General features: G+C 40.7%; 1 protein-coding gene across 1 annotated transcript; it reads right to left on the bottom strand.

Moving 5' to 3' along the window:
- Window positions 1-8,551: 8,551 nt before the first annotated feature.
- Window positions 8,552-12,674, bottom strand: asb1 (ankyrin repeat and SOCS box containing 1). Its single transcript, XM_007256379.4, has 5 exons — window positions 12,403-12,674; window positions 10,942-11,083; window positions 9,639-9,941; window positions 9,096-9,478; window positions 8,552-8,735 (listed from the first exon to the last, which is right to left on the bottom strand). The coding sequence occupies exons 1-5, from the start codon at window positions 12,509-12,511 to the stop codon at window positions 8,566-8,568; spliced, it is 1,107 nt and encodes a 368-aa protein (XP_007256441.3). The 5' UTR covers window positions 12,512-12,674; the 3' UTR covers window positions 8,552-8,565.
- Window positions 12,675-15,223: the final 2,549 nt, after the last annotated feature.

Below are 15,223 nucleotides of genomic sequence, written 5' to 3'. Positions count from 1 at the left end.
AAACTATTTGTTAACTTTTTTTTTAAGTGGAAAGCTTCATATCTTTAAATACCTTGATGTAAAGAGCTAAATCTGCTCTGTGATTTTTCTTGAGGACACTGAATTTAATTGGAAGGTAATATTGATAAATACACCTCTGTGATCCTTGCAATAATATTTTGATATCAAGTGCAGTGAAAAGGCGTATCATGTGCACACCTGCCTGTTGCTGTTGAGGTCTGGAAAAAAAGAAAAGCAGACAGGAAATTCATGATCTTGACAGGAAGCTAAAAGGGGGGAGGGATTGGTCAGAAACCTTCAGAAATCAGGGGCCACTAAACAAGCGTGGCTGAGAGGGAGTGCTCTAAACGAGCATGCCTGATTCAGGCCTCCTCTTGGCTCCACTCCGCTTAGGGAGTATCAGGTTCTGCCACATGGGCCAGTCTGTATGTGCCTTCCTTTTCATGTGCTGACTCCTCATATTTAGATCTCTCCGTCACGGCTCTCTGTCAAAACCGGGACACTGCCACCCCCCGGACTCAGGAGTCTTGAGAGTCTGCTTCGCTTCAACTTCCTTCCTCTTAAATATGCCATTCCGAAAGGATGTTTATTGACTGTCATGCAGGTGGCTTTGGAATTTAATGCTTGAAGCCATAGCAAAACAGATTTCATAAAATATGTTGGAATAGTCACAGGATGCAACTTACATGCATGTATTTCTTGAGGCCAGCGCACTTTAATAGCAGGTAAAGCAGCTGGAAAGGGCAACTTAAATTATTCTGCACAACATGAAACTGAAGTTCTACCATCCCTCGACGCAAAAGGAGAAATGCGAGATGCTTTAGAGGGGGCTGGAGGGCAAAACAGGGCCCCTGCCAGGACCATGAGACTTCTAAATGTCTCTTTCCTTTCTCCCCTCTTTACAGAAGATCTGTGAAGCTCGTCTGTGCCTTCTTATCAGGGGAGGAAATGGTTGATTTGATGTGGCATTGGGCTGCGGACTTGGACTTGTTCCCACCCTCTGTCAGAGGGGTCATGCTGGGAGGAGGTTTCTGGGGAGTTCTGAGCACCAGGCTCCAGTCCAAATGGGACACCCCAGTTTCTAGCTCTTCTCCAGTCCTGGTTCCATTTCGGTTTTCTAAGTCACTTGATAGAAATCACAGAGTGTGATATCAACAGACATCCTTTAGCAGTCTGCTAATGTAAGCAGAGCGAGGGAGGTCATGCTGGGTTTGCTGTTGGTGTCAAGAGGGTGGGAATGATGCATTGTGGTGACTTCATCCAGAATCACTGTGAATCACTGTGCCTGCAGGATTCACAAGTCTTTTGGGTAAGCCCTGTCTCGTGGGACACAAACCCTTTCTCTGCTAATTTCCATGCCTGCAGGTTTAAGTGTGGGATACTGGGCTTCAGGAAAACACATTTTACTGCATTCCCACAGTGGTCGTGGAATTATTTTCCTCCACTTTCCTGGGTCTGCTGCTGATGTTGTTGTCGAATGGCGGTTTGTCAGCCGAGTGACAATTCCTGCTTAATTTCACAAGGAAGCACATGTGCTTTCAGACACATCTACTGATAGCTTTGTTCCCTGGCCAAAAGCAAGGCATTCCTCTCAGCTGCAGAGCAGCTCCCCAGAGCCTAAGCTTGACTGAAGCAATTAACTATGGGTAATTTGGCTTAATGAATACTATCAATTACAGATCCTCTGTACTTACAGAGCTGGAAAGATTCGTGGACTGTGGTATTTCAAAGGAAAGAAAAAAACTTTGTGGCAGGGACATATCAGTGATTATTTTTAGTACTATAAGAGATTATTATGGAGTTATAAAACAATTTAAAAAAAAATCTTCTAAATCGGTAGATCAGATAGCATTTATTCACATGAGCAAATTAGCCAGTCTGCCCAGATTTTCTGTACCAACAATCTGCCAGACCAACCACTAGAACAGTTTTTAGTTTATTAGTTTGTTTTTCAGATTTCATACGATTTCTTGGTAAATATATTCTTTAGACGTTGCTCTGCAGTCATAGTTGTGTTTACAGGGCTGCTTAAAGTGTAAATGTTTCATGTGGCAGCTCTTAATTTACAGTGGCAAGAACTGAGATTCTGGGACAGTAATTTGTGATCCTGCCTTCCTGTATTTGCCACAGTTCACGACTACCGGTGCCTGTGGAAAAAAGGCACATTAAGCGCCATTAAGCAATTTTGGTTTCCCAATTAAAATCAAGCAATGGATTTATAGGTAAACTTCCTCCATTCCATATTTCCAGCGTTAAAACCCTACTAATGGTTCCAGTGTTGCCTTTCCTTGAAGCTACAGGCACGACACCAGTCCAGACACCATCTTACACTGAACATGCATCATTTATTAAAGGAAATACTTTACCACACACACACACACAAAAAACAGTGTAACTGGTTCTGTATGTGCTTGACACAAAAATGAAAAATTACCAATAATTTTAAAATCACATCGCATAACCTCTCTTGTTGTCTTGGCTCGACACATAAAAAACATTAACATTGTTTTACTCGGAGTCCATATAAAAAGTGTTCTTGATCTTGACAGCATTCTACTAACAGGAGACACAAAATGCATGCGATCCACAAATAAGAAATGGGAAATGTTTTTAGTCTGTACTAAAAACATGCATTGTCTAAAGCAATAGAGGAAGTTCAAAAGGAAAAAAATGAGATCATCCTTAGAAAAATGTTTTGTAATTAAGGCAGTGAAATCCTAGTGCAAGTGCGAATTACTCAGGCAGGCAGACAGAGATTAAATTGAACTCCAAACAACATGCAGCTGTTGCTCAATCTCAATAAAAGCCAAAAAAGCCATTTTATATGAAACACACGCACACATTTTATATGGTCAAATAAAATCTTTAGATGTAGTCTGTAGCATTTCCTATTTAGCCCATATCAACTGAACCGCCTAAGGATCTGCAGACGTTTCACTTAAAAAAAACTGTAATCCCTAATGAACATATTTATGAGGCAAAACTTCTATTGCCAGTTGCTGCAGCATCTGTGATTAAAAAATAGGCTAACACCGGCCAAACACAATCTGTAAAGCTACAGGAAGACTGCTGGTTATGTTAAGCTACATAACTAAAGCTGTATTTACCTAATTCTAATTAAACTAAATAAGGGCCTTTGGTCAGAGACAGTGATAATCACTAAAGAGAGTAATCACATATAGTGTAATTTAGTATTTGGTGGATTTAGAGCTTCTATTGCCTTCTATAGACTTTTAAACATATTTAGGATATCATCAGTGATAGCCTGATAGCAGAACTGTCTCTACTTTCTACAGGAAAGGATTTCTGCTAGATTTTGGAACACTGCTGTAAGGTTTTGATTCATTGACAGGAACATTGATGAGGTCGGGATCTTTGATGATGACCACTCCTCCTCATCTGCAACACCCCAACTCATTGTAAAAGTATTTGATGGAGAAACACAAAAAACTCCAAAGAACACAGTTCCACTACTCATACAGAAAAAATATACTTAGTTTGCATGTGAACAGTTACATGTGGTTAATCATGTTTTAGGCACCTTTTCCCCCACATTTTCAACATACTTATTGTTTTTTTTTTTCTACTTATGCATGTAATGTTTTGTTCCAAGATGTTAAAATGGACCATGTTCACACATCTGCTTTTTCAAGACTTGTTTTCAGATGATCACATATTACGCATATGATTTTTTTAAGACAAATATGTTGTGTGATTACATGTGTAAATTGTTTGTGGGTTCTGTAAGGGTTCACAAATATAACTTTTGAAGAAGTAATAATATTCTAAAACTCCTGCATGATATTTGGATTATGTAGTATTCCTGTCAGAAATCACTGGAACTGAAATTGTTTTTCATACAACTTCATGGCTCCATGGTGAGTCAGACTTGGACTCCAGTGCGGCACCAGTGACTCGGATGTGAGCCATAGTGACTTTAAATTCAACTCTGAGGACAGAGTACAGAGACCTGACAGCACTGGTGTCTAAGTCTCAGAACTGAATAGTTCAGATATAATTTTTTTGCCTTCTTTGAACTGGATTAGTTTTACTTAGGGACGTGGGCTCATGTACATTTACGTCTCTAATGTTAATGATGGATTCACACGGAATAAATATCTGTATAAATGACAGAGATGGGAGTTGCTCCATGATTTATGAACCAGTCAAACCACAAAAGGCCCTTTAACAGATTATTGGCTACAGTTTTGGTCGGATGTTAACATACACTCATTGTGGACATAAATATAATGGCACTATTGGGCTTTCATTAATTTCTAAACTGTTTTTTTTGTATCAGATACACCAATCAGCCATAATATTAAACACCACTTATAGGTAAAGGGAAACATTTATTATCTTCATCTACAATGGCCTCTATTAAAGGATGGGATATATTAGGAAGCGAGCAAACAGTTATTTCTTTAAGTTGATGTGTTCCAAGCAGAAAAAAGGGTCAAGTGCAAGGATGTGAGTAAAATTTGCAGACCCGAACTAATGCAAAAGCCAATCTGAGCCACATGGCGCAACATGTATTTCACGTAGGCACACTGAGAGAGTCTCAACCATATTTGCTATGCTGTGACTCATTTAACCACACCCCTTGCCTTTGATGCCATGCCCCCATGCAATGAAATTTGAAACTGTGAAAAAAATAAATAAATAAATGATTCCAAAAACTCAAAATCTGCACCTGAAAAATATAAGATCTCAAATATTAAAATACACAAGAAAGTAAAAAATTTAAAAAACTAAAATTGCTTTAAAAAATTGCTTTAAAATTATATATAAGCTGGAAAAAAAATTGATACACTTGTTTATATTGTTTTTTTTTTAAAGCTTAATACTTAAACTTTCAGTTTCCATACTTTACTTTAATTGCTTTACTTTTCCAAATTTAAAAACGTTTGTCCCTAATTAGTCCCTAAAGGGCTACCTCAGATTTCTTCTGCTTAAGCTCAAACCATAAGCTAGACGGATATCTAGGACACAGTTGGGTGTTACAACAGCACAATGACCACAAACACACATCAAAGGTAGTTGTGAAAATAATACAGAAGCCTAATGTTATTCTCGTGGCTTTTATCGCTTTCAAAAACTGCATAAGCGTCAGGTCCGTGCCAGGAAACCAACAAATTTAATTGAACCAATTCTGCCAAGAGTGGTCAAAAAACATTCAGAATCCTGCCAGAAGCTTGTTCCTGCCAAGAGGCAACTTGCATTGGGACATTTGTATGCATATTTTTTATTTGCCCTGTATGTATATAGTCTTGACCATACGATGATTTCAGATCCCCCTCTTGTGAATCAAGTTCTCAAAAAAATCATGATCATGATCGTGTATAAGAAGTTCCAACTGTATCATTGTTTCTGAGTGTGTATGGAACTAAACTCTTACTACAGCTTATAGAAAATGGCCCATCTCTAAAGGCCTTTGAAAACCTTAAATATTTGATTGTTTCGTTGTTCAACACTTTTTCACATTTATCACAGACCTGTATGGCCTGCTTGGTTTCTGACAAATTGTGCTGGTTTCACTTACTTTCACTTTACCACACACACACACACACACACACACACACACACACCAGCACATAACACGCACCTTAAAACAATACGACTGCAAAAATACCTTCATCACAGTATGAAATGGTTGGTTTACAAACATTTACCACCCACTGTAAGGCCTTGCTTAAACTCTGATATTTGAAGTTGCCTTGTCTTAAACATGCTGGCCAGTATTTAGCTTTACTCAAAAGATAACACCTCACAACTTACACAGATGTGGGAGTTTCTAAGCCATCTGCAAGAGAACACTTCATGCTTAATTTACATACTGCTATATTTTGACTTTTTGCACATTTCACATTTTAATGGGCCATTATATATAGAAATGAAAGGCAGCATTAAAAAAAGCAACTGATTTGGCAAACTCTGTTAGGATGTAAATCATTGAATTACATTCTTAATAATTATATCACCACCATGTTAAGATAACCATATATAAATAGGGTTATACCTTCTTTGATGGTTATTACCAAGAAGTCAAGTGACCGAAGGACTAAAATCAGAAAATATCAGAAGTTGTTTTAAGCCCTATCCGGACGGGATTAGTTTCTCAGGGGGTCCTGAGGTAATTTTCTCTTTTATGGGGGGTCCTCTCTGATTTTATTCCTGTCCGTAACGACCACGTATGTGTTTTTCTCAGACGTCTTCTGAGAAAATTACAGGCTGAATTACCTACTGTTTTTCGCTGAAATATTTTCGTGCTGTCTGGATGCACATCTCTGAGTTTCGTCACCTCGTGTTTAATAAAATAGCTATTTGCCGCACCGTAATTACACTTTGGGTGCACGTTTCCACAGAGATCCAAGTGAACACAACAGCTATTAAAAATGGATGAGCTACTGAATGCGATGTCATGTGACCGAAAAAGCCAAAAAACTCACTGGTCCTCCTGTTTTATTACTAAGTAAAAGTGTGTAATATTCTCACAGACATCCCCCTGAGAAACGTATCCCATCCGGACAGGGCTTTATACCTGCATCTCAAACATTACTGTGTTTTAAAATACAGTTTATAAATAAAAAGTGCTTTTCTCATTTCTATTCCCAGACATACAGAGACACAGTGATTAGATAAACATTTCTTACTATTTTATAATTATTACATTAACCTAAAAATATATATTATCATAAAGCTCGAAAACATCACCAAAGGTAACACACCCTGTTTTTAGATAGACAAATGTCTTAGGGGAGGACACAGGAGAGAAAAAAAGAGAGACAGAAATAGAGAAACACAGACAGAGCATGACATGAAAAGAGTGCCATCTTTTGGACATCACTGAGACACACACAGATAGTAACATGTTGAAGCATTATTAGACCATACAAGCATTCCTAGCCCTGATCCATGAAATCTCCTGACTGGCAGCTATAAGCAGGAAACACTTATATCAATACTGACAAGCAGATGTATTTGCAGTGGAACTGTTGATTCCACACTATGCGTACTGTATGCAACAGTTAGTATTTCATGAGTAGGATGAGATTCCTAATCGCATAGGAAAAATCAATGTGAATTGTTGTGTGGAGGGGGCCTTTTGGCTGAGAGCAGAATGCTCTAATAAGGGAGAGGGGAGAGCAGTGGGAAACGTCACTCCCAGAGCATGCTCATGGGGATTCGGGTTTTTCACTGGCAGCTCTCCAGCTACACAAATGAGAAGCCATCGGAAAGAAAAGGAGTTTATTCAAGTTCTTCTGCCGACGAGCTGACAGTGGGGCTGCTGCCTCCACTTGAGCTGCTTTGATCCTTCCTCTGCTGAAGAGTCTAATAGCCGTATTAGAGAGGAAACAGGCTGGGAGAAGGGGAGGATGATGGTGATATCTTGAGATTTGTGAGTGTGTGCATCTGTTAGTGTGTTACAATCCCACCTTACTCTAACAGAAATGCATCCGCAGTCTACTGCACTAAGTGTGATGGGGTCCACAATTTCCTGGCACATCCCACCATTTCCCAAGCTTTACTTTTTCCACAGTTTGTGGTTTTTGACAAGATGTGGTTTTGGTGTTGTAGCACTGAAGTGAAGTACACTTAAGTTACAATTCACGGGGGAAAAAAGAATTTATACCCAGATACCCCAAGAGTGATCCTAAGCAAATCTGCTGGGGAATTTAGTGCAGTATATGGTTGGAAACCACAAAGAAATGCTACATCATATCAAAGGACTATTAATGTCAGTGAGATTTCAACATGATATCTACTGAGACCCCTGGGGTAGAGTTGTGGGCAACAGTCTGTGAACAGAGAATAGGTTTTAGAGGAAATTTGGCTATATCTGCACTTCCTGTCCTGAATGGTAATTAAGTTTATAGCCAAAACATGATTCATCATTGGACTAAAAAAAACTCAGTTGTATTATAAAATCTGAGGGACTAACACAAGCACCCTGAGTCACAGAGAATGAAGATGTGCCAAACTATGGAGACATTGAAAATCTGTGCACAGAGAGAGTTTGGGGGTAAACATAGTTTATTAGTTTAAATTAAGGCAGAAGCAATGTTTAAAATGTCTAACTATAATATAAATACAATACATAAATTAATGAAAAATAATTTTCCACTTTAACACCACAGTGACATAACCACAAATAAATAGAAAATTTGTTCTTAAATATAAGTACAGTTCAGGAGATCACTTTGAGTATACACAGTCTACATGACTGTGAAGTTGTGTATATGTGGTTCCTTTGTGTATCACATAATTACATTGAATACACTGTAATACAATTAGTCAAGTACACTTGTGTAAAGAAAGACCGGAGTTCTGATATTTACCAACATGCTTGACTCACAGAACGTCATGCTGCGAAAGTGGTACGTAGAGTGCCTTCTGAGACAATACTGATCCCCTTCCAAAGCCTGTATGAGAAGTTTTAAAAACCCATAAAGCAAATGTAACAGCAGTAAAACTCACTGCAGAACCAGTGGAGCATTACCTACCGTCTACTAAAAAGTACCGGAGTCCCATGAAAATGTAGCTTTTATTAAGGCCTTAAGACTTTCAATCAACAGCCAATATGGAGGACACAGCAGGTCCACAGAAGTCTCTGTGTAGCAGAAAATTCTTGATGGCATCAGGCAGAGGGAGGCTGGAGATGTTCCACAGACAATGCTTACCCAAGGCCTGTCGGATGGTTATGCGACACAGATGAGTCAGCCTCCTCGGACATCCTGAAAAAGAGAGCACAGAAAACACCACAGCTTGACACAGCCATTAACCGATGTGATGGTTTGTCCCGGAGGTTGGACCAAGGGAGGTTAGCGTGGTGTAGGTCTTAATTGGTGGCACTTGAAAGCAATAAGCAAGGGTACTTAAACACTCTCTCTCTCTCTCTCTCTCTCTCACACTCACTCACTCCCTCACATCCCAATGTTAGAGTAAACACTGAAGTATTACTAAAACAATAAATTGTTTTGGTTGCCCAACATTCAATGCATCCCTAGCCTCTAGTAAGTGTCTTCAGTAACAAAATGGTTATCACAAGGCTCAAAGTAAGAAGCTTTTCTTTTTTAAAGAAAAATGAAACTTACTCCTGGCCTCTTGGTAGACCTGCAAGGCCTCAGCATTGATCCTCACCCTTCCCATTGTCTGTGGGTCAGGTTCCTCCCAGGGCACAAGCTGTGGATCAGCACCATGATCCAGCAACAGCTGGACAAACGCAGGCTCACAGCCATGCTTGAGCACAGCGTCTAGGAGGCAGGTAGCCAAGCCTCGGGCCAGTGATTCGCGGCTCACCGGGCCGGTATAGTTGTAGTCAGGGTTGGCACCAGCCTCCAGGAGCAGCCGGAAACAGTTCAGGTGGTGGTAGGCAGCACTGATGTACAGGGGGCACACCACCAGTGTGGAGAGGGTGCGGGCAGTGAAGAGAGGCCTCGGTCCCAGCTGGTGGTCCACATCCACATCTGCATTGAACCTGGGAAATCACACATGCACGTGTTAAACTAAAAAGGAGCCTTTCAGTTGGAGCAGGAATCCTGTTGTTTAGTTACAGCTCTTGATATTAAACGATATAAACACAGACAAGGTCCTCTTAAAACGTTTTAAAACTTTGTACAGTACATTGGTGCTCTCACCTGATCAGTTCCTGAAGGATGTCTACTCTACCTACTCGAGCAGCATGGTATAAAGGTGTGCTACGATGGTGCTTGCTGCCGTTAGGATCAGCGCCAGCCTCCAGCAGGATCCGAACACAGTCCAGGTGGCCATTTACCACAGCTACATACAGAGCAGTCTGGCCCTTCACATCCACTAGGTCTACGTCTGCCCCTTGTCCAATGAGGAAGTCCACGCAGTCGCTGTGACCTGCAGTGGCTGCGATACGTAGAGGGGTGCAGGGTAGCCAGCCACAGCACCACACCGATTTTTCATTGATCCGCCTGAGGAAACAGAAGCATGAGAAACATAAGATGCTGCCGAGAAACAAAAGATGTGTAAAATATTCAGTAACAAAATACATGTCTTTTCAAACATGGCCTGGTCAGATAACTCTAAATTATCTGTTGATGCCTAAAAATATTAGAATTTGGTGCCAATGGTATAAATCCAACCTAACCTGCTTTGTGTAAACAGTCCAGACAGGTGGAGATGGTGTAATGGTATGAGGGAAGTTTTATTGGCACACTTTAGACCTGTTAATACCAATCAATCGCTGTTTGAGTGCCATAGCCTAATCGAGCACTGTTGCTGGCCCTATGCATTCATCTTATAATAAAGACTACATCAAGCATGACTATGCTCCATGTTACAGAGCAAACCGAAACAATAAATTCAGTGTTCTTTAGTGGCCTTCCCAGTACCCAGATCAAAATCAAGTACAACACCTATGGGAGAAGTCTCCAGAATGGGAGACTTGAAGCATGAAAGTACCATACTTCTGAAAAATCTGAATGTATTGTGATCTGAAATCATGTCAGCATGGACCAGAATTTCAGAAGCTTGTGGAATATATGACAGAAAATACTGAGGTTGTTTTTGAGAGCAAAGGGAGGCCCTGATGAGTACAGTGTTCCTGTAGAGCTGTAAAACTGTTCTCTTTAATGATGGAGCACCATCGCATAAAAATGGGATGAGTCAGAGAGGTGTTTGTTACCTCAAGGTAATCATCAAACATCATTCCTGTAATCTTGAGGCTAAAATCAATAAAATCCTCTAAGCAGTTCTCCAACATCTAGTGTACAGCCTCCTCAGAAGACCAAAGGCTGTTAATGCAGCTAAAGGAAAACTTCAAGTGAGTATCACTGATTCTAAAAAACCCTGAATAACAGATGTCTGTAAATTACTGGCTGTACAGCACCAATGTAATTACAACCACAGTGCTAGAAGAAGATGTGTGTTACGGTCATGTCTGTCAGTCTGTGATAGGATGGTGGGTCTCACTGCTTGAAAGTGTCTTCCCTCAGGAGGCTCTTGATGGTGTCCAGGTCTCCTACATAGGCAGCATTGTGTAGGCGCATGTCCTCACACTGCTCCAGGGGCTTATCGCAAAACTGCTCCTGCAGCCATTCCTTCAGATTACGACCTGAGAGAGAGTAAAAAAGTACAGATAATTCTATGAGAGGGGGTTAATACCACCCTCGCTGTTCAGTGTGTATCAGCATGTCACCACCTGAGAGACACCGAGACACGCCTACCTTACCATAACTCACTGTTGACTCTTTACTGTAATACTTTCTTCTCCATTTAATATTTTAAGAATGTGTGTATATTTTATATCTGTGTATAATATCCTTTTGTAAATTTGTCAGAATTTATTTTGCTATTTTTATTCACAACTGTTGTGACTTATTTTGGAACTTGTGTCTTAATATGACAATATTGTTTTTATTACAAGTCTATTTGGCAGAAAGACAATAAAAACAGAGTGCGAGACACAGATAAGTAGGAAAAAAAAGTCTTGGATAGAGGTGGACAGAGAGAATGAGCAGAGAGTGAGAGGGAGGCAGATAGTCAAGCAGAGAAGAAAAGAGAGAGAGAGAGAAGCAGAATAGAGAAAAAGTAATAAAGAGGAAAAAGATGGGCAGAGCGAGAGCAGAATCAGAGGGACAGACAGATAGACAAAAAGAGAGTTTGAAAGGCAGGTAGACAGGCAGAGCAGAAAAGACAGAACAGAGACAGATATAAAAAGAGACAGAGGGAACAAAGATGAGAGAAATATACAGATAACAAGAAAAAGAGAAACACTCTAATAGAGAAACAGAAGGACATACAAACATAAAATCAGAAGACAGAGTGAGATAAAGACAGACAGGCAGAGAATAAACGAGATTGAGAGAGAGAGAGAGAACAAAGCGATACTATGATAGAGACAGAACTAACAAAGAAAGGAAGGCTCAAACAGAGATAAACAGATGGGCAGAGAGACAGCAGATTCAGATGGACATATAAACAGATATAAAAAGAGAAGCCAGTGTGTGAGATGCAGATAGAAAAAGGACAGATGTAGATACAAACAGTGTGTATGTTTGTGTGTGTGTGTGTGCGAGAGAGAAAGAGAGAGAGAGAAAGAGAGATACTCAGAGACAGACAGAAAGGCTCAAATAGAGACAGAGGGGCGGAGAAGGCAAAATCAGAGAGACAGACAGACAGATGGAGAATGTGAGCTGCAGATAGACAGACAGAGAAGGAAAATGATAGAAAGAAAGAGTGAGAGATTGTTGTTTTTTTTAAACACGGTTCTGTCTGTACTTAAACTGACCTAATTTAGTCACATGATTAGTAAATGATTCACATATGCTGCTCATAGGACGGAAAGTCATTATTAAAGCCGAGAATGAAATATGGATATATTAGTATGGATTAATATATCAGCTGTAGTGGTTAGGAGCCCGTTAGCTTTACCTGCTGTCACAGCGCTGCTGGCTGAGTGAGAGACAGTGACCAGCGGGTAGCTCGTGCTGGGCGGCTCATCATCCACATCCCCTTCCAGAGCGCCCCCACCTTCCGCCATGTCCCCCCAGCTGTTTCTGACACTTTAATCCGCGTTAATAATCCCACAGTTACAGCAGCGCTCTCAGCCGCTCTATCACAGATCCTTAAGGTGCGGCTTCTACGCCGGATGTTTTGGCTGGGCTGGTGCTTTGCTGCGCTCTGATTGGCTGAACGTGAGATACACTTCCTGCCTGTTCTTAAGGTGGATCTGCAGTTACAAAAGTTTTCGTTTAAATTCGTTTTGTTTTTTAATCAAATTGAATAATTATGAATAAATATTTATTTCATATAATTACATGTTTAGAACCGCCCAGTTTTATTGCACTTAGGAACAGACAGGTGTAGCCCAACACTGTGGTCAATAAAAATGCAAGAAAATTTTTTTGAATCAATAGGCATCTACAAAATAAAAAAAAACATGTGAGCTAGGGTATTTAGTATTCTTAAATTTTTTTCTTGATTACGATTTTAAGTTCTTACCTAACAGCTTATTTTTATTTATTTGTGAAAATCAGCACAACTTTACATTCAATATATATATATTTTTTGGCAAATGCCAATTGCCCTGCACGATGGTGTTGGGCTGTGAGCACAACCCCCCATCTGTGGACGTCGGGCCCTCATACCATTCTCATGGTTTCTAACCGTTTGTGCAGACACATGCACATTTGTGGCCTGCTGTAGGTCATTTTGCACGGCTCTGGTACTGCTTCTTCTGTTCCTCCTTGCACAAAGGCGGAGATAGCGGTCCTGCTGCTGGGTTGTTGCCCTCCTACGGTCTCCTCCACGTCTCCTGGTGTACTGGCCTGTCTCCTGGTAGCACCTCCAGTCTCTGGACACTACGCTGACAGACACAGCAAACCTTCTTGCCACAGCTCGCACTGATGTGCCATCCTGGATGAGCTGCACTACCTGAGCCACTTGTGTGGGTTGTAGAGACTGTCTCATGCTACCATGGGTATGAAAGCACTACCAACATTCAAAAGTTACCAAAACATCAGCCAGAAAGCATAGGTACCGGGAAATGGTCAGTGGTCCCCACCTGCAGAACTACTCCTATATTGAGTGTGTCTTGCTAACTGTCAATAATTCCCACCTGTTCCATTTGCACAACAGCATGTGAAATAAATTGCCAATCAATGTTGCTTCCTAAGTGGACAGTTTGATTTCACAGAAGTTTGACTTACCTGGAGTTATATTGTGTTGTTTAAGTGTCACTTTATTTTTCTTTGAGTAGTTTATTAAAACAGTAACAGTGCAGGCTTGATATGGATGTCAACTGTTAATATTTTTACTACTAAAACACAAGTTTTAAACCAGTCCTAAACGCTATTAACATATTCTGTGCTCCTGTCTCTTTAAACACCATGTTCATGAGAATGCCTAAGCAGATACTGGGTCAGTGCCTGTTCCAGTGCGAGTCCAGCGGTCAGAGGCAATGCTCAGCTCTGTGTTTATCTGTGGTAGGTGACTTAAGACTGTCATTGTTGAAAGTTTATTTCGCAGAGCCACAGAGGCATGCCTTATTGCTGCCTGACGACAGCTGAACCGTGGACACTGGACTGTAGGCTCTAAAAATAAACAGGGAGTCGGACGGCCCCCATGTGTCACTCAGAACGGACTGGAGCACGGGGAGCTGGAACACCCAGCTTTCTAAACACAGGCCACTCTGCAGTGGAAAGAAAGAATCCATCGGTCAGCTACTCTCCTCATTCAGTTTAACGCCCCCTTTGCTTTTCTCCAGGCCCATCCATTATAATGCAGAGGTTTTAGAATTTCACAGCTAATTTGTGCTACATTTATGCTCCCACACCGCCAATTTAAAATATAGACTATCTGACATTAACGGTACTTTCATTTAAAAATAGACGCGGATGCATCATTAAGAAGATCAACAGTGGTTTCCTACAGTAAATGTGCTCCTTTCATCCAATGAACATTTCAGATGGAGGGGATTTATCCACACTGATGAAGAAGCAGAGGCAATCCCTCTTCCAGTTCCAGTGCCAAAACTGTCAGCTCACACATTGGGAGACCAGCCTCAGAAAGAGAGAGTCTGCTGTGTTCGTCATGGACACAAGGAAAAGGACAATCGAGACAAAAAACACAGAAGCACATGCAAGCAGTCTGGTCATTCAGCCTTAATCCCAACGTTCGCTTAGAGCTCATAGAGCAGCCTCTCAGGCAGGTGCCTAGTGTTTCAAGAGCCTTTAAAAAAATGACTTGTCTGAAACAGGCAGATTAGCTCATTCTCAGTTCAATGCTGAAGGGTCTCCACATGCAAGGAAAAGAAAAAAAGGGAGAGATATGAATGTGTGTGTGTGTTAAGTCTTGCACAAACATTTCGAAGACTGCCAGAAAAACAAAAATCAGGCCTCATGTTAGTCTCTAATACAGGCTTTTACAGCATTAAAGTGTTGTTGTTCTGTCAGATTGGACAGGCCTTCAAAGGCAGGGTGTAGTCGAGCATGTGACTGCGTTGTGCCAGACGCCACCAGGACTTCACATGAACTCGTCAAAAGCACAAACTGCACACATTCATCACTTCCCTGTAACTCGGTCCAAAATAATCATTAAAATGCCACACTAATGTTTACCTCACATCAAGCAAATGGCAAACTTTCACAACACCAGCTATTTTCCTGAGCATTTTCAAGAAAAAAGGCATGTGCACGTGTTTTACTTAAATGTAGCCATTTATTTCACTCCACTACAAAATTTATAGTCATTT

Source organism: Astyanax mexicanus, chromosome 11, assembly GCF_023375975.1.
Source record: "Astyanax mexicanus isolate ESR-SI-001 chromosome 11, AstMex3_surface, whole genome shotgun sequence".
Classification (NCBI taxonomy): Eukaryota; Metazoa; Chordata; class Actinopteri; order Characiformes; family Acestrorhamphidae; genus Astyanax; species Astyanax mexicanus.
The sequence above is the reverse complement of the archived record's forward strand: the minus strand, read 5'-3'. Positions and strand labels throughout refer to the sequence as shown.